The sequence below is a fragment of the Chelonoidis abingdonii genome, chromosome 11 (assembly GCF_003597395.2).
Source record: "Chelonoidis abingdonii isolate Lonesome George chromosome 11, CheloAbing_2.0, whole genome shotgun sequence".
Classification (NCBI taxonomy): domain Eukaryota; kingdom Metazoa; phylum Chordata; order Testudines; family Testudinidae; genus Chelonoidis; species Chelonoidis abingdonii.
In genome coordinates this window covers 16747400-16770271 of record NC_133779.1, presented here as the reverse complement: position 1 = coordinate 16770271, position 22872 = coordinate 16747400, and the positions used below count along the sequence as shown (strand labels likewise).

General features: G+C 51.5%; 1 protein-coding gene across 1 annotated transcript in view; it reads left to right on the top strand.

Annotated features, from left to right (window-relative positions):
• The first annotated feature begins 1398 nt into the window (after nt 1-1398).
• KASH5 (KASH domain containing 5) overlaps nt 1399-22872 on the top strand; it is a 29525-nt gene continuing 8051 nt past the window's right edge. Inside the window, 17 exon segments of the mRNA XM_075070538.1 lie at nt 1399-1429; nt 4570-4749; nt 7239-7334; nt 7974-8154; nt 9096-9157; nt 10502-10571; nt 11189-11350; nt 12361-12478; nt 13303-13353; nt 13945-14022; nt 14750-14806; nt 15682-15723; nt 15725-15742; nt 17048-17112; nt 20413-20500; nt 21613-21741; nt 22572-22684. Coding sequence (XP_074926639.1) covers nt 1399-1429; nt 4570-4749; nt 7239-7334; nt 7974-8154; nt 9096-9157; nt 10502-10571; nt 11189-11350; nt 12361-12478; nt 13303-13353; nt 13945-14022; nt 14750-14806; nt 15682-15723; nt 15725-15742; nt 17048-17112; nt 20413-20500; nt 21613-21741; nt 22572-22684 — 1541 coding nt within the window.

Genomic DNA, 22872 nt, shown 5'->3' with positions numbered 1-22872 from the left:
AGTAGCTTTTCCAGATAAATAGCCTGACAGTGACCGATCTCTGTCCGCTTTGCAGCAAATCAACCTCAACTATTTGACTGACATTAAACACACAGCAGATTCATATTACCACCTAGGCAATGGCTTCTCAGTGCATGCAGTAATTGTGGTTTTTATTGCTTCAGGGGGCTTGAATTCTGTTTTGCACAGCAATCGATATAAAATCCTGGTCTGCTTTAATTAATCTGCACAATTTCCTATTGGATCTAGCTCTATCTGGGGCCTATAGTCATGTTTTTTGTATTGTCAGTGACAGCTCTACTGTAATGTGTTTTTGCGTGAGATCAGATGGTGTGTGTACATGTCGGAAAGAGGGAATGCCTGTGCATTTTGTGGGAGAAAAAGATCAGGCACCTGCTGCTTCTACTTGTAGGAGATCTATAATCAAGGCTGTATTTTGGGACTTCTGGTTTCATCATGTGTGCTGTTGTGGTTGGATTCATTGTGGTACCACTTCTGCCTGCCACCTGCTGCTCAGATGCACAAGCTACACAAAGCGTGTGTGGGAACGAGGGGAGCAGAACAATGCATAAAACTGAAGAGCTGATGTTCATTAGAGATTCCATCGCACTTTTTGCAAGAGTAACTCTAGGCTGCTGGTGCAATTTCAGCTGTGGGCAATTCTATTTGGCTTCTTGTAAATGTGCTCATTGCGATTGCATCAAAAGAGGGAGTGTTACTCTCCGCTTCCTGTCCTAAACCACTGTGTACGGAAATGATTATTATCCACCTCAGAGTTTGGATCGTGAGGCCTTTTGCCCTAGATCAGAGAAGTGACCCAACTCTTTGATCGCTACTGGCAGTTCTCAGCCCAGATCTGAGGGCTGAGTGGCTGGCTCCCACCACAAAAACTATTGGTGCTGTTAATCTGTCACCAGGCCCTGTTTGAAATCCTCTCCCAATACACTTGGAAGAGATCTGCACAGAATGTGAAATGTATTGATGAAGGGACAACTGTTGTTCATCCCTGTCTCGTTTGTGCAAGTATGTCAGGTGTGCAGGCCTTGAATGGTTACACATCTCAATGCCCATTACATGTCTTGGCATCCCATGCTGTCTGTTCTTCCAGAGCTAGCCGAGCTCATACAGAACACTTCCCCCTCCCCAGCCAAGACACCCCCTTTTACAGCCACTTTCCATTGAGGTGTGCCCCTGGGAAGTGTGGAAGTAGGTGGGGATTGGATGGTCTCCTGGGGCACAAAGCTAAGCATTTTCAGGGTTTATTTGGGATGTGTGTGTGGAGCGAAATAGAGGGCATGATTGGACCCGTGTCATGGGTGGTGGGGAGAATTAATTTTACCAGGGAAAGCATTATGGGGTGGATGGGCCGCCCACGTGGGCAAAGGTCATGTTGGCGTAATGGCACTCTCTGCCTTGCTATTTACGGCCCGTAATATGGAAAGATTATTTCAGGTATGTAGGAGAATTAATTAACTTTTGTTTTCGAGGGTGGGGTGGGGTCTTCCTGCAGGGTCAAAGGTGATAATGCCACAGCAACGCCATGTTGTGCACCCTATGGCCTGAAGTACAGCATACTGACGACGTTTATGTGGGGAAAGTTAATCCCCTTTAGTTTGGGGGAGCCCTTCATTTGGGGGTATCCATGGGCCATCAGTCACAGTGGCATGACAGCTCCTTGCCACACATGACCCATTTATTTCATGTGAATAAGGAGAATGAATCCACCTTCTTTGGGGGACATGCTAATTTAGGGGGAGACCAGTCATTCATGGGCTCTGAAGGGGTCATTTTATTGCTGTTACCTCTGACCTCACCCTAAATTGCCACTGTGATTTCTGCTCCTGTGGGTAGCCCCCCAACCCTCAAAGGAGAAAGCCACCCCCCCCAAGATGGTTGAAATAAGCATCTTTAAGAGGCAGTGTAGCCTAGTGGATAGACCCTGTGGAGATCTGGGCTCTGTTTGATCCAGGGCAAGTCATTTTGCCTTTCTGTGCCTCAGTTTCCCCATCTGTGGAACTCCCGACACTGCTCGTTGGTAACATGCTTTGAGAGCAGCAGGGGAAAAGCCCCTGAGCTGGCCTTCAGCCCCAGCCCGTTTTAGGGTCCCCATCTCATTTGAAGGGGTGCTGCCTGCTTGCCACGCGGCTTGCAGCCTGTCAGACTGTTTGATTCACCTGTGGGGGGGGCTCACTTTTTTGGGGGGTCTCTCTTTGGGGGTGCTTTGCCCGGGGGGGGGCAGCCTCTCACCCTTCCTCTATTTAACACATGTGGGGGTGATTAGCCCGGTTTATTTGGGGGGCCCTCCCCATCCCTCCCCATAAGCCACTGATGATATAGACCCGCCCCTCCCCCACTGAGCCGAAGGGGCTTGAGCCGCGACCGTTGCTCCCGCCCCCAACCGCCCGAGGTCTGAATGTTCCCGCCTTTTTCGTGGAGGGGCGGCAGCGTTCGGAGGCTGCTGCAAGCGCCGCGCTCCGCCCCCTCGATGAAAGAGGTTGAAAACCATCAGGGCGAGAGAGGAGGGAAGAGGTACAGGAACAAGGGGTGGACAAAAGATAATGTGGGAGCCTAGTCGCCGAGCGTAGAAAGTGTTGATGCGGAGGAGGTGTCCAGACCGCGCTATGCGTGGGGGCGGAGGCTCCCTTTTTTGGACGAGAGGAGGAGTCTGTCCATAAGCTCTGGTATGAGGGAGTATTTATGGAGAGGTGGAAAGTGAGAGAAGATCTAGGACGAAGAAGTTGTATGAGGTCGGGGTGCGAGCGGAGAAAGAAGAAGGGAAGGAGTGCTGTTAGGAGCCGCGGAGGAGGGTGAGAGAAAAGAGAGCGAATTGAGGGAGGGGCGGCAGCGTCTGCTGCCTCCGTCGTACATTCTAACCCTTAGTGGGCGGTGATGTGCGCGCCGGATAATATGATTAGTCGGGGGGCGACAACCGGGGTACCCATCACTACGCCCCATAAGCCAACTCATGATAGTAGACCCCGCCCCTCGCGCGCACTGAGCCGAAGAGGGTTGAGCTGGCGGACCGTTGCTCCCTGCCCCGCAGACGCCCGGCGTTGTCTGATCGTGTGTCCCGCCTGTTTCGTGGAGGGGCAGGCAGGCGTTTTGCAGCGGAAGAGGCGTGCTGGCAAAAGCGCCGCGCTTCCGCTCCCCTTGACTGCCAAACCCCGTCCCCTATCAGTGTGAGTGGTTCCCCCTTCCCCTGCTCGATGAGGAAGGAGTCGAGCGGAAGTCTGCGCTAGCAAGCTATGTACTCTGCTGCCCGTGGGTTCAGGGGGGTTTGAGGAGGGAGTTGGATTCAGTGAGGGTACTCCCGGGCCAGAACCACACCCGTCATAATAATGTTGTGGGGCGAGGGAATAAAATGGTGTGCGAGGGCAGCCTGCCCCTCAGCCAGCAGGGACATGGCTGCCCTGGGTTAAAGGGGGGAGGGAGTGATGATGAGGTACTCCCCCAAATCCCCCCCAGCTAATGTGGGGAGAGGGGAATAAATGTTGGGGGAAACTTTAAATATTCTCCACTCCCATGAATAAACCTACAAGGAGCATCCCACAGCAAAGTGCTCGTGCCAACAGCCGCCCAGACAGAGCTCTTGGTGCCAATTGCCCTCCCTCAAGCCTGTGTCCAGCCCCTCCAGTCCCTGCCTTGCCCCCTAACAGTCACGCCAATCCCAGAGAACCCCACAGACCAACTGCCCCCCTAAACCACCCAACCCCATATCCCCAGCTTGCCCCCCAACAGTCACGCCAACCCCAGAGATCCCCACAGACCAACTGCCCCCCATAAACCACAAAAGAGATTGGTATCATTAGCCCCACATGGGGAAACCGAGGCACGAGCTGAGGCAGGGATGCACTGAAGCTCACCCAGCAGGCCAGTGGCCAAGGCAGAATAAAACCCATCCTCCCTAAATACACCCTCATGTCGACCAGACATCCCAGATAATGCCCCTCAAGTCACCTGGTCCATTGGTTCATCATGTCCCATCTCACCCCATTTTTACAGACTTTCGGGGGCTGCCTTGAGCTCAGGGCCCTGGTACAATTGTCCCCCCCCTTCTCTTTCTTTCGGCACTGCTCCCAAATACCCCTCTGAGATAAGCTGTCTACCCTAAATCCACCCCCTCGGGTAGGCAGGGCACAAATGAGCTTTAAATGGGCGTGGGGGGTGACTTGACCCCCACATTGCCCTCCCTCTGCTCCATTTGATGGACACCCCAGTTGATTAGACAAGACGGTTTCCATTCTGAGCACGGGTGGGGTTCCCCAGCTGAGACCTTCCAAAAGCGAACACAGTTTGGGGCCAAGTTCTGATGGCACCACTGGGACAAAACCCGCTCCTAGATACACCCACGGGTAATCTGAGGATCTGGCTGTACTGGTGTAAATACACCTATGCAGCTAAACCAGTGGCTACCCCTGTACTGCTAACCCATCAGTCTAGGGAGTCCCTCGGTACCCGTCCTAATCTCTCTTCTTGTCTAATTTAATTAGATCAATCAATCTGCTGCAGTTTACCCCATTCCCAACAGAGGGCTTGCTTGGAGGGCATCACCTGTCTGTTTTATTGCAGGGCCAGCTAAGGTGACGGGAGACATGGCCTCAGGAGACATGCTTTTTCTGCAAGGGGACGTTTCCCCCTGGATCTCGGGTGAAGTCAGCTGCTATGGAGAAACAGATCAGCCGGTGAACACGGAGACCACGTCTAACCCTGCAGCAGTTGCACAATTGCTCTTGGTCCAGTCGTCAGAGGGTATGTAGCGCCCTTTACCTGTCTATGTCCCCCATTACTTGAGCAGCTCACATTCTTTAATGCTACCTTATGAGCTAAGGAAATGGCACTCAGAGGGTGCTTAAGTGCTTTGCTGAACAGGGGCCCACGTTTCTAACCCACACGGTTGCAGATACCACCTTGAAAACGTGACCCAAGTGTCAAGTGAGCAGTACGGCCTGCCTGAGTCTGCAGCAATAGCTCTGAGAAATTCCTCCAAATGGATTGTTGGCTCTGAAACCTACAATGACAAATTCACCGTCAACCCTGTTGACTTGCCCAAGGTCAAACAGCAAGACGAGGTTAGAATCCAGCTGTTCAGAAGGCCTAGCCTAGTGCTCTGCCTCTCAGGCCCTGATTCTGCAATCAGATCGGTACAGGAGCCCCCGTGGTGCAGACTAGATTTCAGGATTGGGGCCTTTCTGTGTGAGCTTAAGTGTGAAGAGGAAAAGCAAGGAGCACATTTGCTATAATACTGGGAGAGTTCATGTAAGATGCTCTGTACCTTGACTAGCACGAAATGCTGTGTACTCACGCCAGAGGGACTCTTTTCAAAGAATGCTGACGCTGTCTTTGTAGGGTGCATGGGGGAGCAGCCTGGGTTTTATCTGAATTGAGGTAAATCACAGAGGTGGATGAATCATCCTGTCCCAGACAGCTGCCTCCCACCATGCTACTCAGTAGGGCTTGCTTTAGTATGGACACTGACTTGGTTATTCCAAGTTGTCAGGGTAAGAGATCAAAGAATGCTTGGGTACCGTGGTGGTTGCTGCATGACAGATAGATGGGGTGTGGAGGAGTGTGTGGAGATGGAAAGATACAGACATACATATTTACTGTGGTTACACGTATCAGCCTTTGTGAACTCAATTCTCCTCTGACTCACGTCCTGTGATTTGACTTGTCAGGCCAAGTTCTGCTCTCAGTTACGTCAACATAAATCCCGAGTAACTCAATTTAAGTCCGAGGAATTAGTCCAGATGTGGACTGCTATAAGCAGAATTTGGTCTGTGATATCCCTGGGCATAAGCATGGGATTTTTGCGGGGTGTGTGTGAATCATGGCATCTTAAAAGTTAGGAGCGGCGCCAGGGTTTTTGGTGCCCTAGGCGGGGGACCTTCCGTGCTCCTGGTCGTTGGCAATTCTGTGGCGGGGGGGGTGTCCTTCCGTGTTCCCGGTCTTCGGGGCACTTCGGCGGCGGGTCCCAGAGCGAGTGAAGGACCTGCCACAGAATTTCCAGTGACGACCCAGAGTGCGGAAGGACCCCCCCACAGCTGAATTGCCACCGAGGGCAGCAAAATGCTGCCTTCCCAAACCCTGGCCTAAGTGGAAGCGCCGGCCCTGTTAAAAGTTAGTGCAGAGGAAAAACCTGTAGTATTAGATTCCTGGGAGACCGTTCCCCACCTTCCTGCCCCCTCAGACAGGTCAGGATTGTTCCTTATAGAGTAATCATAAAGGCCAGTTTTCCACTATCCCACTGCACAGTAATGGGATCATAGGACAGTCCAGAAGTGGGGTGAGTTTGCTTATGGGTAATCAGGTCTGGAACCAGACATGCAGTTCTCAGGAAACATTCACTCCATGTGCAGCGGCTCACTGTGTGTTAGAAACCATTAGGGAAGGGGTTGATAGTAAGACAGAAAATATCATAGTGCCACTATATAAATCCATGGCACACTCACAACTCGAATATTGTGTCCAGTTCTGGATACCACATCTCAAAAGAGATGCATTAGAATTGGAAAATATGCAGAGAAGGCCAACAAAAATGCTATGCAATATGGACCAGCTTGCGTAGGAGGAGTCATTAAAAAGACTAGTAGTGTTCAGCTTGGAAAAGAGATGACTAAGGGGGAGGATACGATAGAGGTCTATAATATCAGGAATGGTGTGGAGAAAGTGAAGGGAAGTGTTATTTTCCCCTTCACATGACACAAAAAACAGCGGTTACGCAATGAAATTAATATGCAGCAGGTTTAAAACGAACAGAAGGAAGTTCTTCTTCATCTGATGTACAGTCAGCTAGTGGAGCTCATTGCCAGGGGATGTAGTGAAGGCCAAAAGTATAACTGAGTTATCTGACAAAGTGAGTATTCACCCATAAAAGCTCATGCTCCAAAACGTCTGTTAGTCTATAAGGTGCCACAGGATTCTCTGCTGTTGAGTTAAAAAAAGAATTAGATAAGTTCATAGAGGGTAAGTCCATCACTGGCTACTAGCCAAGATGGTCAGGGATACAACCTCGTGCTCTGGGTGTCCCTGAACTTCGGACTGCCAGAAGCTGGGACTGACGGACAGGGGATGGATCACTGGATAATTGCTCTGTTCTGTCCATTCCCTCTGAAGCGTCTGGCACTGGCCACCGTCAAAGACAGGTTACTAAGCTAGATGGACCATTGGGCTGACCCAGCTTGGTCGTTCTTATGTTTTTAGCCTGTAAGTGTTACGTCTCTCCGCCTCTTCCTTACTAGAGTCATGGAAGAGCGCTGCCGTCAGCAGCAAGAGCCGATGCTCCGAGGAGCATGTACTGACCTGCACGTTTGAAGCCTGTGACCTGGAACAAACAGGTAGAAAGCTTCCTAGTGTGTGTCAGCTGGAAATGCATAGCTCTGGCAGAGTCCCAGCCACTTGAGTGCTGCCAGGAAATCAACCTGTGCATTAGATTCGAAGTCTCCTTTCAGAGTGGAATCAGCCAGTGAGCATTCAGCACCTGCCTCCCATTCTCAAGACCTTTGAAAAAACCATCTTGCATCCTAGTGTCCTGTACCTGGGATCTTCCACTTTCCTAGGACTCAACAAGGCTGAGCTGAAAGCAGACAGCAGGCTGCATGGTCAGCTTCCTGGGGGGGCTATACTGCTATGAAGCAGAAGGGGCAAAGATTACCATGTAGCTGCAGCAGAGATGGCCCCACCTGTTAATTAGAGGTTGCATTGACCTCAGTGGGTCACTTTGAAAACAAAGTCACTTTATTTAGGTGCCTTGATGTGGATTTAGGACAATGCACAAATCCATTGTCAACTACACAGGGATTCTAGTAACTCAAACACCTAAATCCCTTCGAGGATCTGGGTCTCCCTCCCATAGATTCCACTGATCTCCAAATTCCCAGGCCATCTCTGTAATCACAAGATGAACCTTCCATCTCTAGCAATGTTCCCGGTTTGCTAGGGGGTGATTATTGGTGTGTCTGAATTTCTGATTGCAGGACAGGTGTCTGTTTTCCGTATTATCGAGTACTTACAGTCGGTGACAGGGCAAAGCTGTGAGGAAGAGAAACTGCAGTTGCTTTACAAAATGCTGGACCCAGAAGAGAGGGGTGTCGCTGTGGATTTACCGACCTTCCATGCTGTCATGAAAAACTGGATTGCAGATTGTCGGCAGGATGGGTGAGTAGATAATTTAGGAACAGCCATGGCTTAGGTGTTACTACCCCACAGCAAGAGAGGGTAAGATTTTCATCCGCAGAAAGGGAAAGAGGCACAGAGAGGTGAAAGGCCAGACGTTCAAAGGTACTTTAAAAAAAATGGAAATGAATGGGTATTCAGCACCTAAGGCCTTGTGAATATCCTGCTGTGCACCGATTTGCATCTACCAAGTGGCTTGGCCTTCCAGGGTTACCCAGGAACTCAGTGGAACCCAGGAATCCTGACTCCATTCCCTCCTGCTCTAACTTCCTAGACAACACAACACCACAGAGCAGCAAATAGAACCCAGGAGTCCTGCTCTGCCCTCCTAGTCTATATTCTCTCCAAGAGTTGTGGCCCAGGAGTCCTGACTCCTATGTCCCTGCGGGTACTTGATATACATCTCCCAGAGTTGTTCCAGGAGTCTGTTTCTCTTATCAGAGAACAGCACTGCTGTAAGAATCCACGCCCTGTGCTGTCCAGCTGTGTATCTATGTCATATATGCTTCTTAGTCTTTAACCAGAATCAGCTCTCGTTATCAATATTAATATTTATTAGCTCTGTTCCCTTCTAACAAAATAGCTACATGAAATGCATAATATAACCCTTCTCTGGGCCTTTCTATCAGAGCTTTATGGACGACCCCTAAAGCTCACCCGTTGCGTGCATAGCTTTTCTGACTTAAATCATTAAAGAGACCTGATAGTTTCTTACCCCCGACTAATTAAGCGACCGTCCTGCCTTAATTACAGTGTTGTACAACACCCCCCACTAAACTTGAGGAACTATTTTCATCCTTGTGTTTATTAAGATGCAGGGGATGAACAGGGAAAAGTCACCCGATACGCACAGAGCACACGTTTCATTTCGTACGAATGGTGATAAAGTGGGAATTATGACTATTAATTTATGTTTCTTCCAGGGGATTAGATAGCACGAAGGAACGAGACATGTTTGTGGACAATATGTGCCTGTGGCCATCTGGTAAGTTGTGCTGAAAGGGATAATAAAAAAGGACAGTGTATTTAATTCTAAATATAGATGGTTCAGTAATGCAGCCTGCTGTGTTTCTGCTTGGCCTGACTGAGGTGTCTGTCCTTGCCCTTTCTGCTGGGGACACAGGACACCACCCAGGTTTTGAAATACGCTCATAATTAATCCTTGCATAGCCCTTCTGTCGCTGTAGCATCTGAGCACCTCCTGAGGGTTATAAATAGAATAATCAACAGTGGTCTCACTCTTCCTGCCTGGTCTGAAGGAGAAAGAGCTTGATTAGCTTGTAGGGCAGAAGGGTTGTGTCTGATTGGGTTTGTCTGCGTGTGTGAAGGCGTGTGGTTCAAGGGTCTTCTGGGGCCCAATTCTGGGCTTCTGCAAAGCAGCCAGAAAGCTAGCTGAGTTGGCTACCTGGGAGTTCTTAGGGCAATCTTCAGATGATGGGACTGAACTTAGGAGTCTGGACTCCAATGGGAGTTAGGTGCCAAAATGCCTTTGAGGATCTGGTCCTAAGTGCCTTCCTCTGCCCTCACTTCTTTGGTGCTCTCACAGTTTTGATGCACTCAGAAACTGCAGTGATGGGTGCGGTATAAGAGCCTACATTATACAGAGGGCTTTGTATGAGGATAGACTGAGTAGGCCTGCCACGCCAGGTCTTTCCCCCCAGCCGGCTCTGGCACAGGAAAGCGGGGAGGTGGCCAGAGTGTCTCTGCATTCCAGTTATCCCAGCCACAGTCACAACCTCTAAGCCGCGCTGCCAGCAGCCATGGGTAAGTGAAAACAATCTCTGGGCTGCTCTACCTTATGCTGAGGACTCAGGTGTTGTCTGGATAGCTCCAGGATTGGGGAAATACAGACGTAGCATTCAGCAATCTTTGCATCCCTGACCCCCAGCGCAGCTCAGAAGCTCTGACATCCTCCTGTGTCACATCCCAGTGAGCCCAGGAGGGGCCAGTGGCCTTTCACAGACAAGAGAAAGACTCTTAACTTTCCTCAGTTTAATACCCCTCCTGGCTGGTTAGTGGGAGCCAGTGAGCAGGTGTTCCTGGGCATAATTCGATATCCATCTTCAGGTTCATAGAATTCGTAGACTATCAGGCTTGGAAGGGACCTCACGAGGTCATCTAGTCCAACCCCTGCTCAAAGCAAGACCAATCCCCAGACAGATTTTTGTTCCAGATCCCTAAATGGCCTCTTCAAGGATTGAACTCACAATCGTGGGTTTAGCAGGCCAATGCCATTTGCTTTTCCTGCTCCTGGCAGCCGCGAGCATCACGACCAGAAACCCATTGTAAGACTGTGGCCCTGACATTGCTCTCTGGTTTTCCTTTTCAGGGAGGAGGAGGCCTGTCTCTAGTACTGCTCAGTTAGAAGGATATGGCGGGGATGTTAGCAGCGTAAACTCGTAAGTACTAACTTCTTATAGTCAGCCAATCAGGAAGGCTGGGATGTAATTAGGATATTAGAGGCTCATAACAGTGTAAGTTTCCCGAAAAGGATTAGATGCTTTACTGTATGTGAACAGCAGGCACTGAGCCACCTCGGAGGAACGTTACAAGGACCATTCACATGCTTTAGGGAGTCAGGAAGGGATAACCCTTCTAGGTGTTCAGGGCTCAGTAATGAGATGGATTCACAATCACGCCCTTCTCCCAATCAGCCAGCACCAGCCACTGCTAGAAACCATACACTGACTTAGACTGATTGCTAGCATGATCTGGATTGATCACTCTCTGGTGTGGGTCTTACCAGGTGCTGCCGAATCCCGATCCAGGTCTCCTTTGCCATCTGATCGCCACCCAGTCGGGTGTGATATGGGGTGGGGGTGTTCCAGTTCATTTCCTAGTAGGGCTAAGACAAAAATCTCAGGCTCAGTGACTGAACGCCCCCCCGATCAGTGCTGGGCCTGTGGTGTGGAGACTGGAGATGAGTGGGTGACGCTGTGTGGTGTGACGGTAGGGCAAGTGAGGAGAGATCTTCCTACCGACTTCCCCCTTGCCCTCATTCATGCCGGTCTCCAAGGGAAGAAGCTGCCGCCTTGATAAGCAGCATTGAAGACCTGGAGTACGGGAACAAAAAGTTGGCCGTGCAGAATGCCAAGCTGCAGAGGACCATCGAGGCAGCTGAGGAACTCAACTCCCGCCTCACCGAAGAGCTCTCCCAGCTGCAAGGCAGACTGAGAAGGTGAATGGGATGGGAGGCAGTCAGGGGATGGGGGTGCTGCAGGGAGCAGGCTGAGGGGCACTGTCCCCCTCTCTGGGTTAGTGGTGACTTTGATGCCCCAACACGGCTCTAGCGGCGGAGTGCTTCGCAGAACTGTGTGTGACACTCAGTAGGATGTGTTCTCCTCAGCCAGGCAGTGCTGGCCCCAGTGTGGTGCTAAGGGGCCTGTGTTGAAGGGCGCGGGAGGGGGGCTGAACAGAGGGTGGTCTCCCCAGCACTCACTGCTGGCCCCGCTGCTCCAGTGTGTTGTTTGGAAGTGATAGGGTGAGGTCTACATTAAACACGCTGATTGTTCACAGTCTCTGAGGTCCTGAGGCATGCTCACTACAGGATAGGGCATGCTCTCCCAGGTGTTGCTGGCTACATCCCAACCTGGCTAATTCCATTCTGCCTCCCTAAATTCCCCTGCCTGAGGTGTGGACTGGGTACAGGAGTCACCTTGCCTTCCCATGCCCAGCTGCTGGGCAGCCTCGGTGCATGCTGAGACATGGCCTCCATGACCCATTCCTGGCTGGGCGTATTTAAATGACAGGTGAAGCGCTCGGTCTGGGGTTGTTATTTGTTTGTTATTTCACGAGGCTTCAGCAATCTCCCCTGTCTGGGCGCTGGATATTTTAAACTGAGTAGCCACTGTGTGTTTATGGAGGGGAATTTAGCAGCTGTATTCATTGCTCGGATTTGAAGTTCTTTGGGACAGGGACTGTCTTTTTGCTCGGTTTGTACAGCACCTAGCACACTGGGGCCCTGGTCGAGCACTAGGCCTCTAGGTACTATGGAAATACAAAGAGTAATAATGAATCCATCCATCGTTTACCTCAGCCATTGCAACTCCTATGGCTTCCAAGGAGACTCAGGTATCTTACTCAGTGACACTTGGCCCTGTACTGCAGTTATTTCAGGCTACTTTGACCATTGCTAATTAAGGGGCTTTGAATTACTGGCCTCTCCTAACCGGCTGCTCTCCTTGGTAGCACGCAACAGGCCCTGGAACAGGCTAAGCCAGTGGCTAACGAACTAGAAGACCTGAAGGCTATTGCAAAAAGTCTGGAAGAGGAGAAGGGCAAATACTATTCACAAGCCCGGCAGCTGGTAGGTGCTTGTGAGTCTTTGTTTCAGCAACATTTCCCTAGCTGGGGGTTCAGCCCGATTTCCCTGGGGAAACAGTGGCTAGAGCAGTGGGGCTAAGACTTCTGGGTTCTATCACTGCCTCGGAGGTGGGGGAGAATGAGGTTAGAGCAGGAAGGGCTGGGATCCAGGACTTCTGGGTTCACTACCTGAAACTGCAGCTGATTTATCATGTGGCTTTGCACAAGTCATGCACTCTCCCTGCAGCTGTTTGCCCACTGGCAGGGCTCTGTTTATGTAACCACCCAAGAAAATCTCAACTTCCTTGTCTTCTCTTTGCTGAGAGCCTCAGAAAGTGACCATGTGAAACTGACACATCCCTCTCAAACGTGTAATGAGTTCATGGGGCTCAGCATCCTTCCTAGCAGAACAGTCCTTTCCATTATAAACCCACCGTCACACCTGGGTCTGGGTAGCAAAGAGATCCAGACTTGAAAGGTCTCTAACTCCTAGGCCCATCAATCTGGCGCTTTTCGCCAGCACTGGGTACACTTCCGTTTTTGTTATCTTTCTTTAAACCCTTGGGCACTTCAAAGTTCCCATCTGTTGCAGCCATGAGTGGTTTCTTGGCGTGGCACAGCTGTCGTGGGGCACTCGGCTCTTGATGCAAATTAACCACTTGGATTGCAGGGGTATGTAAAAATAAATGTGTGTTGATAACAAAAAACACCAGCAGCCCAGTTACTGCAATTCACTGAACCGAGACATGGCCATTCCTTTAATAACATCATAGGTAAACTGGGGGATACAGTTTAGGTCCATGTTTGTTTTGTGTTTTAAACTTATAGGAGAAGGAACAGCTGTGCCTCTCTCTACAAGTGGACTGTCTTCAAGAGGAGGTGAGGACTCTGGAGAGTAGCAAAAGTTTGGAGCTGTCTTTGTGAAGTCAACCATCTCTGTACTTTAATGCCAAATCAGCAAGAATCACGCAGGGGGGCAGTGTGGGTGACTCAGTGGGAGGTGGTCTCCCCTCTGAGTCAGTAGTGAATTGAGAGAGAGCACAGAGGAGGTCTGGAAAATCTGTCTTGCAGTGAAATATAATCTCCTTAGCTCATCACAGAGAAGGTGAAAAGGTGACTAAAAGGTCTAAGTACCTAGAGAGCTCCTTAAGGTAGCAGCCAAAGGTGGAGCAGGATCTGGGGGCTGGACACTAAGGCTAGGTACATTTAGGGTCCTAACTTCCACTGAAGTCAAAGGTAGATCTGGGCCTAACTGCATTTAAACTGCCTTAATTGCTCCTGCAGTTTCGGCTGGTTGTGGAATTAATTTTCACTTCCTATGCTAAGCTGCTTGCATCTTTCAACTGCTTGTGCATCCCCTCCCAGCAGTCGCTGCATTTCATTGGTGAAGGGGCCAGAGAGCTCCCTTCTCATGTCTCTTTGCTATGGTTTGCTAAATAACACGAAGCTTGACCTGCAGCTGCTTTACAGAACAGGAAGCTGCTCACAGAGAGAGACAGAGTAAAGCAGAAGGTTGCAGAGCTGGTTGCTGAGAAGGCAGATCTTAAGGTACTAACAACCAGTCCACACATGCGTGTCACCTAAATCAGTTACTAGGCTCTAAGTACATCCTCCTGAACAGTGCTGAGAACCTGCAGCTTCCCTTGGCTTCCTTGTGTAGCTTGCAAGCAAGCATGTGGAGCCCAGCAAAGACTTTTGCATCCGTACAAGTCCTCCTCGCTGTTAAGCAGAGTGGGTCAGAAATTTTCCGATTGAAAATGCTGATATGAGAAAATCTAAAGGTTTTGCGAGATCGTCTCGCTTTCAACAGGAAAGTCTCAAAAGGTTCATTCTGACTATTCTGTTCTAAATTATTTTCCTATAAAATATATGAACATTTTTGGAATATTCATTTTATGAAAAATGATGCGATTTCTACTTTGCATTTTAAAATGTTTGAATTTCCCAACATTTTGGCCTGTATCATGTAGTGGCTTAGAGCATCTGAGTGGACGTCAGGCCACCTGGGTTCTATTCTTAACTCTGCCATTGACTTGTTGTGTTATCCCGGGGGAACATGTCTCTTTCCCCACCCCATGCCTCAGTTTTCCCTGCTGCAAAATGGGATTAATGCCGTAATGCAGGGGATTGGACATGGGGACTTACAATCCTACATTTCTATGATCCTATGCCACCCCATGTTCCCACTGGGATTTTAAAGTTTACCAATGAACGTCAGGCATTTTGAGATCTTTGATGACGGGCTAAGGATGAAGTACATATTTGCTTTCTCTAGGCCCAGCTCTGTGAATATGAAACTCTCCTCTCCTGCAAAGACACTGCCCTTACTGAGGTGAGCAATCGGTATGTGACTGCGAACAGCGTGGGTGGTGGTGGTCCTAGTACTGAATTTTCCTTTCTGTCAATCCTCTTGTTCGTTTGTTTCACTGGACTCGCCCTCAGCAAACCCGGGTTCTGTTCCTGGCTCGACTGTTGGCCTGCTAGGTGACCTTGGATCAGTCACTTTGCCGGTCTGTAACTCAGTTTCTCCACCTGTGCAGTGGGTGTAATGACACTAACCTTCTTTGTAAAGCGCTTTGAGATCTAGCGATGAAAAGCCATTGGTAAGAGCAGGTGTTGTTAATGTCACTGATGTGTGTTGTGTACAGCTCCCTTTAAACTTCCAGCCAACAGAAGTTATGGGGCTCGATGCAGGTGAGTTCTCTGGCCTGTGTCATGCTGGAGGTCTGGTTACATGAATACAATGAAAAAGGAACAGGAGTACTTGTGGCACCTTAGAGACTAACAAATTTATTTCAGCATGGGCTTTCGTGAGCTACAGCTCACTTCTTCGGATGCATAGAATGGACATTCTGTGCATCCGAAGAAGTGAGCTGTAGCTCACCGAAAGCCATGCTGAAATAATTGGTTAGCTCTAAGGTGCCACAAGTACTCCTGTTCTTTTTGCAATACAGACTAACACAGCTGCTACTGCTGAACCAGTCATGAAAACATGCCTCTGGGCTTTAAACCTAGCAAATTGGTGTGTCTGGTGTGCTGTCATGCCATCAACAACCAGCGGGTGTCGCTGCAGCCTCACAATAGATCAAAGCAGACCGGTGGCTAATAAGCAGCCACGCGGGAATAATCTGTCAGATCTCCTGTGAAAGCAACAGAATCACCTGAACAGAGGAGGCAAAGCTGTTTTTTTTTTTGGGCTTTTTACAGAAAACAAACCGTGCCGAAGAACTGACAGCAATGCTGGCGGAGTAACAGGACAGTGGTGCAGGTAATAATGGTCTCCTGCCCATCTGCTCCGTTGGCCTCTCCACCTGATTCACAAAGAGCTTGGTCCTCCTTGCCAGCCCTGGTTGCTCTCTGTATCCCTCCTCTGGAGCCAGCGGACACATGGGGAGGAACAGGTCCTAGGCCAAACGGCTTCAGAGTACGCATGCCATTGTGCCAGGCACCAGTGAGACCTCATCCAGAATCGTGCCCAGTGCTGGTCACCTGAGTTCAACAAATGGCCATAAACTGCCAAGAGATGAGGTTTAAACTGGAAATTAGAGCCGTGTCAAGAGCAGTCAGCAGACAGGGAGCAGGGGCAGTTGGATGGGGCAGAGTTCTGCGGGGCGGTCAGGGATGGGGGTGGATAAGTGTGGAAGTCCGGGGGCCGTCAGGGGTGGGTGAGGATAGGGGCAAAGCAGTCAGGGACTGGGAGCAGGGGTGGATAGGGGGTGGGGCCCCAGGGCGGGGAAGGGCTAGGGGGTCCTGGGAGGGGACAGTTAAGGGACAAGGAGCAGGGGGAGTTGAATGGGTTGGAGGTTCTGAGGGGGGCAGTCAGGGTGGGAAGTGGGAGGGATTGGATAGGGGGCAGGGGCCAGGCTGTTTGTGGAGGCACAGCCTTCCCTACTTGGCCCTCCATACAGTTTTGCAACCCCAATGTGGCCCTTGGGCCAAAAAAGTTTGCCCACCCCTGTTTTAAGCCATATTTGCACTCCTTGCAGTCCAGAGCTGTGGACATGGGGCCCTGGTGTAGGTTAGAGTGACCTCAGGGCTGCTCTAACTTAAAGCTTTTTTCCTATGGTCCTCTCTGGACAGGGGCGGCTCTAGACATTTTGCCGCCCCAAGCACGGAGGGTCCGCTGGTCCCGCGGCTTGCAGGAGGTCTGCCGAAGCCGCGGGACCAGCGGCCCCTCCGCAGGCAAGCCACCGAAGGCACCCTGCCTGCCACCCTAGCGGCGACCGGCAGAGCGCCCCCAGAGCTTGGAGCGCTGGTGCCTGGAGCCACCCCTGCCTCTGGCCATGCATCCAATCTGGCTCCTGTGGGGCTTGGGTAGAGGAGAACAGCCACAATGCCGTGTGCTCCGCCCATGCCCCCCAGCAGCCCTCTATGCCAGGGGCTATGAGGAGAGCCGTTATATTCCTTGTACAGCGGGGAGTTTCTAGAGGGCCATTTCTGCCATGCTTTAAGGACCCTTTACTGTGCCAGGGCCACCTAGAGGGCTGGAACAATGCCTGATGAGCCGAGTGGTTTGGGAGAACACGGCTTATATGGCAGAGGAAACTCCAGAGGATCTGTCCTTCCTCCACAGGAGCTGAGACTGGAAACAAGCCAGCTTCAGGAGCAGCTGTGTCAAACTACCGAAGACCTGGCCATGTAAGCCCTTCTGAGCAGCCCCTCCTTGGTACCCAGCTCTGTTCACGACGGGCAGGGTTAAAGTGTCAGAGACCGGGGTGTGGGCAGTTAGAGCAGGAGTCCATAGCCAGGAATAGGCGCCCGAGGAGAGGGGTGCGAGGGAGTGTAGCTGAGAGAGCCTTATTCCCTGGTTATTCTGTGCCACAGCTGAGTCCCATGGGGCCCCTGGAGCATGGACATTACTGAGAGCAGCCCTTAGGGGGCGCCCTGCAATCCCTGAAGGAGTAAGGCAGGAACTGCGTTGCGGGAGCTCTGCAGCATGCACCGTGCAGTCCGATGCTTGCAGCTTCCCACTCAGCATGTTGGGGGTTGCTTCTGGGCTCCAGTGCATACCCGGTGGTATGCCACTGGCTCCCCGAAGGGTGTCTGGTGAACGCTGCCCGTCCTGCGTGGGAATTGCAAGGCCAGCGCTCTGTCCCGTCCCCTCTGGCAGCCAGCTGCTAGCAGGGACGGTCCTGGAATAACCTGCTCAGAAGGGAACCTCAGGCAGATGAAATCATGGTTTATTCCCTGAGCCATAAACTATCCCATCTAATCTGTCCCTGTGTCTAATGAGAGCAGACACACACACACACTCTGAGGCGTAGGTTAGCTCGCTTCAGAGCCAATGGATGGAAGCTGAAGCAGACAAATTCACACTAGAAGTGAGATGCCAATTTTTAACAGAGTGTAATGAACCAGTGGAACAACTCACCTTGGGACGGGCGGGTCTCGCCATCAGTCTTTAATCAAGACAGAGTCTCTCTTCATAAAAGATCTGCCCTGGCTCAGCTAGGAGGGAGGGGCTCATTTCAGGGATCTCTTCTCATGTGCTCTGAGTGATGGGGAGACGAAACGGGAATCCTGCGTCCAGGTCTGATGTCGTCGTTTTAAAAAAAATGTTGCAAAATTGGAGGGGGTGCAGAGAAGAGCTGCAGAAACAATTCAAGAGCTGGGGAAAAACAGTGCCTGGCAGTGAGAGACGCAAGGAGCTTGATCTGTTTAGTGTCTCCAGAAAGAAGGGCAAGAGGTGGTTTGATTACGGTGCCTGGGGTGAAAATCCTGGGTATTAAAGGGCTCTTTAATCTCATGGAGAAAGGCAGAATGAGAACCAGTGACTGGCACTTTGACAGACAGACCTAGATTAGATAAGTGGCAAAATTCCCTGCGGGGGGTTGTGCACACTGTGTGACCGGGACCTTGCCCTGTCATGCTGCGTACCGGGCTCCCTTTATAAAGGGCGAATCAGCGATCAGCAAATCTAACGAACACGTGGCGGACAGGAGCAGCGTGGGTTAGAGACAGTTCTAAACCCCTCAGCGCAAAGTGTTATGGACTGTTCTAAGGCACCTCCTGAGCTGTGGGACTCTAACAATGGGTTACCCATTCGTTAAAACCTCTGCATGCCCTTTATACATGGAACTGTAATGTAATGCACGAACTGCTCGCCCTTACTGCGATATGGGATGACTGTAACAATTTGCCAGGGAGAGGTCAGGGCACTTGTCATTCTTTGGCAGGGGTGTCAGAAAGGTGGGAGGAGGAGCAAAGAGCAGGGGAAGGGGAGCTTGGTCTGCTCTCACAAGGTGGGGATGCTGGCCCAACCAGCCAGGGTTGCCAACTTTCCAGGATTGTCCTGGAGTCTCCAGGAATTAAAGATAATCTTTAATTAAAGATTATGTCATGCAATGAAACCTCCAGGAATATGTCTGACCAAACTTGGCAGCCCTATCTCCAGCATGTGCCTAGGGACAGCTCTGAAACCCGCCTTTCCCATCTAGCCGATCCCCTGACCCTTAGGGTGGGGCAGGATTGTTCCCAGTAGCCTCTTCCCCAGAGCTTGACTGAAATTCAGCTCCCTGCCTTGCTAAAGCCCAGGGCAGATTTGTAATGTGAGCTCCCTGCTCTGCCTGCTGGGACATCTGCGCTGACCTCACCTCTTCCCAGCTCAGACCCCAGTGCCTGACCTCGCGTGGCATGGATGTGAGAGAGACAGAGGTCTCCCAAGGGCCAGGCTGGGGACAGGACAAATTTCACTGGAGGCTGGAAGCTAGGCTGCATCTGCTTGGAAAGGGCCCTGGTCCACGAGCTACCGGGTGCATGCAGGAACACTCCTCCCAGCCATACCCTTGGGTGATCTTTATCCAGCGATTGTCGGGCTCAGGGGCCTGTCTCTCATAACTCGGCATGAACACTGCCGATGCACCACGCTGTGCAGAGGTGAGGTGGGCGGTCTGAGAAAGGTCTCTTCCTGCCTCAAGCTCAGGAAGAAAAGGCTTGGACGTCACAGGAAGAAATGTTGGGGGCAGGGAGACAGCTCAGTTTGCTTAGGAGCTCTCCCCGCACTGGGGATGGGAGACCCAGATGACCCAGAGAATCAGGTTTCTGAGCTCTTCTCTGGCCCTGCCCATGTTTCATTGACGATAATAAAGGCTCAGAGTTATGAAGAACTGTAGGTAAGGCACTGACCTTAGGGGATCTGGCTTAGTTCCCAGCTCTGCCACAATTACCTTCATCTCTCTCTGCCTTGGTTTCCCCATTGGAGGATGATAATCCTTCTCTTGGCTGTTTCGGCATAGGTACAGTGCCTGGTCCCATAGGGCATTAGTGCTGCTGCCACACTGCTAGCAATTGGCTGGGTGTTTTCCCCCTGGGTCACTCAAGGCCCATTTTCGATGATGCAAACTGCTCTCGGCTCACAACAGTCAGTGATGGAAAAGTCAGCGCAGCACAGGGGAGTTGCACCCGGCTTATCATTGTAATGTTTGTACAGTGTCCACTCCCAGGCACCATATAATGAAGCTGAATCCATTGCAGATAGCCAGCAAAAAGAGCTCGGTGGCCCAGGAGGCAGATCTGCCAGAGGCCGTATAGTCCCAGCTCTGCCACTGCTCACCTAAGGCAAACAATGCCCTCTTTCTGTGCCAGCCCCACTGTGCTCGGTGCTAGACAAACATTGAACATAAAGACCCTCCCTGCCCTGCAACTTTGAATTCAGAGCCAAATGCTGGAAATTTCATTGGCCGTAACTGTCATTAAACCATCCAGACTTCAAATGGTAAAGATTAAAAAATAAATAGCCAAGAGGTCTGGCCATGAGCTGACCTCTAACTACTGGGGAGTAGATGTGGAACTCATAGCCACATGGTTCTGCTGGGGCCAAGAATTCCGTACAATTCAAAGAGGGGTTGGATATTCATGTGACTAGCAAGGACATCCCAGATGTTAGACGACTGAATGCTGAGGCTGGAGGAGGAACGAGAACTGACTGTGTTTATTCAGGCTGCCGAAGGAGCTGCCCCACGAGCTTAAACCCCACGTTCAGCTTCCTGCACAGCCACTCTGCGTGGAGATAGAAGAAATCCAGCAGGTAGGGGGAGGGGCAGCCTGGCAAGCCCAGTTAACCTTGCGCTTTGATCCCGGCAGAGTTCAAAAGTCAAGCCAGGCTAGGCCTGCTCAGAAGCTGGCTGGGAGGTCTCAAAGGAACAGCTAAGGTAGTAGGGTTGGTGATGCAGTAGGGGGCACTGGCCTGCAGCATGCCGTAGGAGGTGCTGTGTCCTCAGACTCCATGCTGACTCCCAGTTCCCCAGCAACCTCAGAACAGTGAGGGGAATTAACAACTGAAACGGTTCTGGTGGATTCCCCGTCCCAGGCCTTCTTTAAATCAAGATGGGCTGTTTTTCTAAAAGATCTGCTGTAGCTGAAGCAGGAATTAATTCAGGGCAGTCTTATGGCCTGGAAAATTCAGGAGGTTACACCAGAGGAGGAAGGGGTCCCTTTTGGCCCTAGAATCTATGAATCAAGGCACCGCGCTTGCTCACTGCTACTACAGAAAGATCAGGAAAACATCTCCCCCAAAGCAGCTTTTCACATCTCTTCTGTGTGCAAAGCTTGATTGTACCCGTCACTGCACTTGGGCTCATCACTCGGACCCGGACAGCTCCACATCCCTCTGGGAAGCTGTCACCACTTCCTTCCAGAGACAGGCCGAGAGAACTCCACAGCATCGCTGCAGCATCAGCAGTCCCAGAGCATTTGCAGGGCGGGGTTGATATATCAGACCACAGAGGAATTACATTAGAAACGTCCTCAAATAGCTCTGACCTGGGAGGGAATGTCCCGTGTCTCAATATTAGAATGATAAGGAATAACCGTGTGGGGTGCTCTCATCTACAGATCTCAAAGTGCAGATCAGTGTCCTCATCTGCAGGATGCCCAGGGTAAACTGAGGCAGGGGGCTGTTTAGTCCCTGTTTTTAATTGGCAGCCAGTTATTTCGGGTGCCTTGGCTAATTTGAAACCCCAAACACCTAGGTTTTAGAAGCCACATGAGCTTAGCGGAACGGGGCTTTGCCGCAGACTCCCTGGGCTCTGCCGATGTTCTCCAGCTGAGGATTTGACCCTCAGTCCACCCAAGGGTAGTTCACACGAGGATATATCACTGTTGTATGTGCAGTACCTCCCCACCCCATTCTCCACGCAGGGACGAAAGGCTGAGGCCAGTCTGCCGAGCCCGCTGTGCGGGATGTGGCCAGGTTCAGGAGCTCCTGCGTCGGCACAGCTGCTTGTCGAGATGAGCCCCGTGGATGTCAGGGTGGTGGCAGAGGAGCAGGTGAGGATGGGAACCGTGGATGGAGAGGGAAGCAATATTCAAGCTCTCTCACCAGCTGGAGCCCTGCCCCTTTACTTGACCCCGAGAGCCATGCTGGGCTGACGGCAGGCCAGATGCTGGGCTAAATACTCAGGTAGTCAAATCTCGCAGAGCTGAACGCAGGACTGGGCATGAGCTGGGAGGGAGGCCTTCAGCAAAAACCCAGCTAAGGCCGCAGGATGTCCTGGTGCTTCGGCAGGCGGTGCTCTCCCTTATTTGTGCTGACTCCAATGCTTCTTGGTGCTGCCGGGGGTGCTCTCTCCTCAGTGCTGGCGCCAGTGCCCCAGTGCCCGGCCAGGGGGTTTGTGCTGCAGGGAGCGGGGCAGAGGCTTGGTAGGAGGCACGTGCCGTTTGCAGGGGGCATTAAAAAGTCTTGGGGTCTCCATTTCTTGCAGCGAGTAGAGTGTAGAGGTTAGGATGGGGTTGGGGGGCCTGAGAGTCAGGAGTTGTGAGGCCTAGTCCCTGCCGTGCAGGGGAATGTGGTCCAGGGAAGTAGGAGATAGCATCGGAATATTTTATTCCCAACTCCAGGGGCCAGCAAGGGCTAGTGGTTACAGCGGGGGAGGGGGAACTCATGTCAGGACTCCTGGGTTCTATTCCTGCCTCTGCCCCTCTTTCACAGCGTGACCATGGGGAGTCTCTTCTCTTGTCTGTGGCTTAAAAGGGAGCCAACCACACTCACATGGGAACTGCAGAGCTTAGCTGGCCCGGGGACGTGCTTTGGGAGCCTTGGATAGATGTTTGCCTTACACAGCTGTTGGCCATACTGACTCAGGGACCTGTTTTCCCAGGATGTGGGCGTGGCCGATTGCACCCCAGCATGGGTGGCTCAGCCGAGTGCCGCCGGGGAAGCCAACCCCCTGGCTGAGCAGCAGCAGCGACTGATGCCAGAGATGCCAGAAGGGTAAGAAGAGGGGATGAGGGATGTGGAAGCTGCCTTCTACCTGTCTCATGCTGCTGGCTATTCCCCTAGCTCCATGGGGCACATCTGCACTGCCATAAGAGACCCACGGAACAGCCACCCTGGCCCAGGGCAGCTGCTTGGGGCTCACCCTGCAGGGTTAGGAAACTGCAATGTAGATGCTGGGGCTG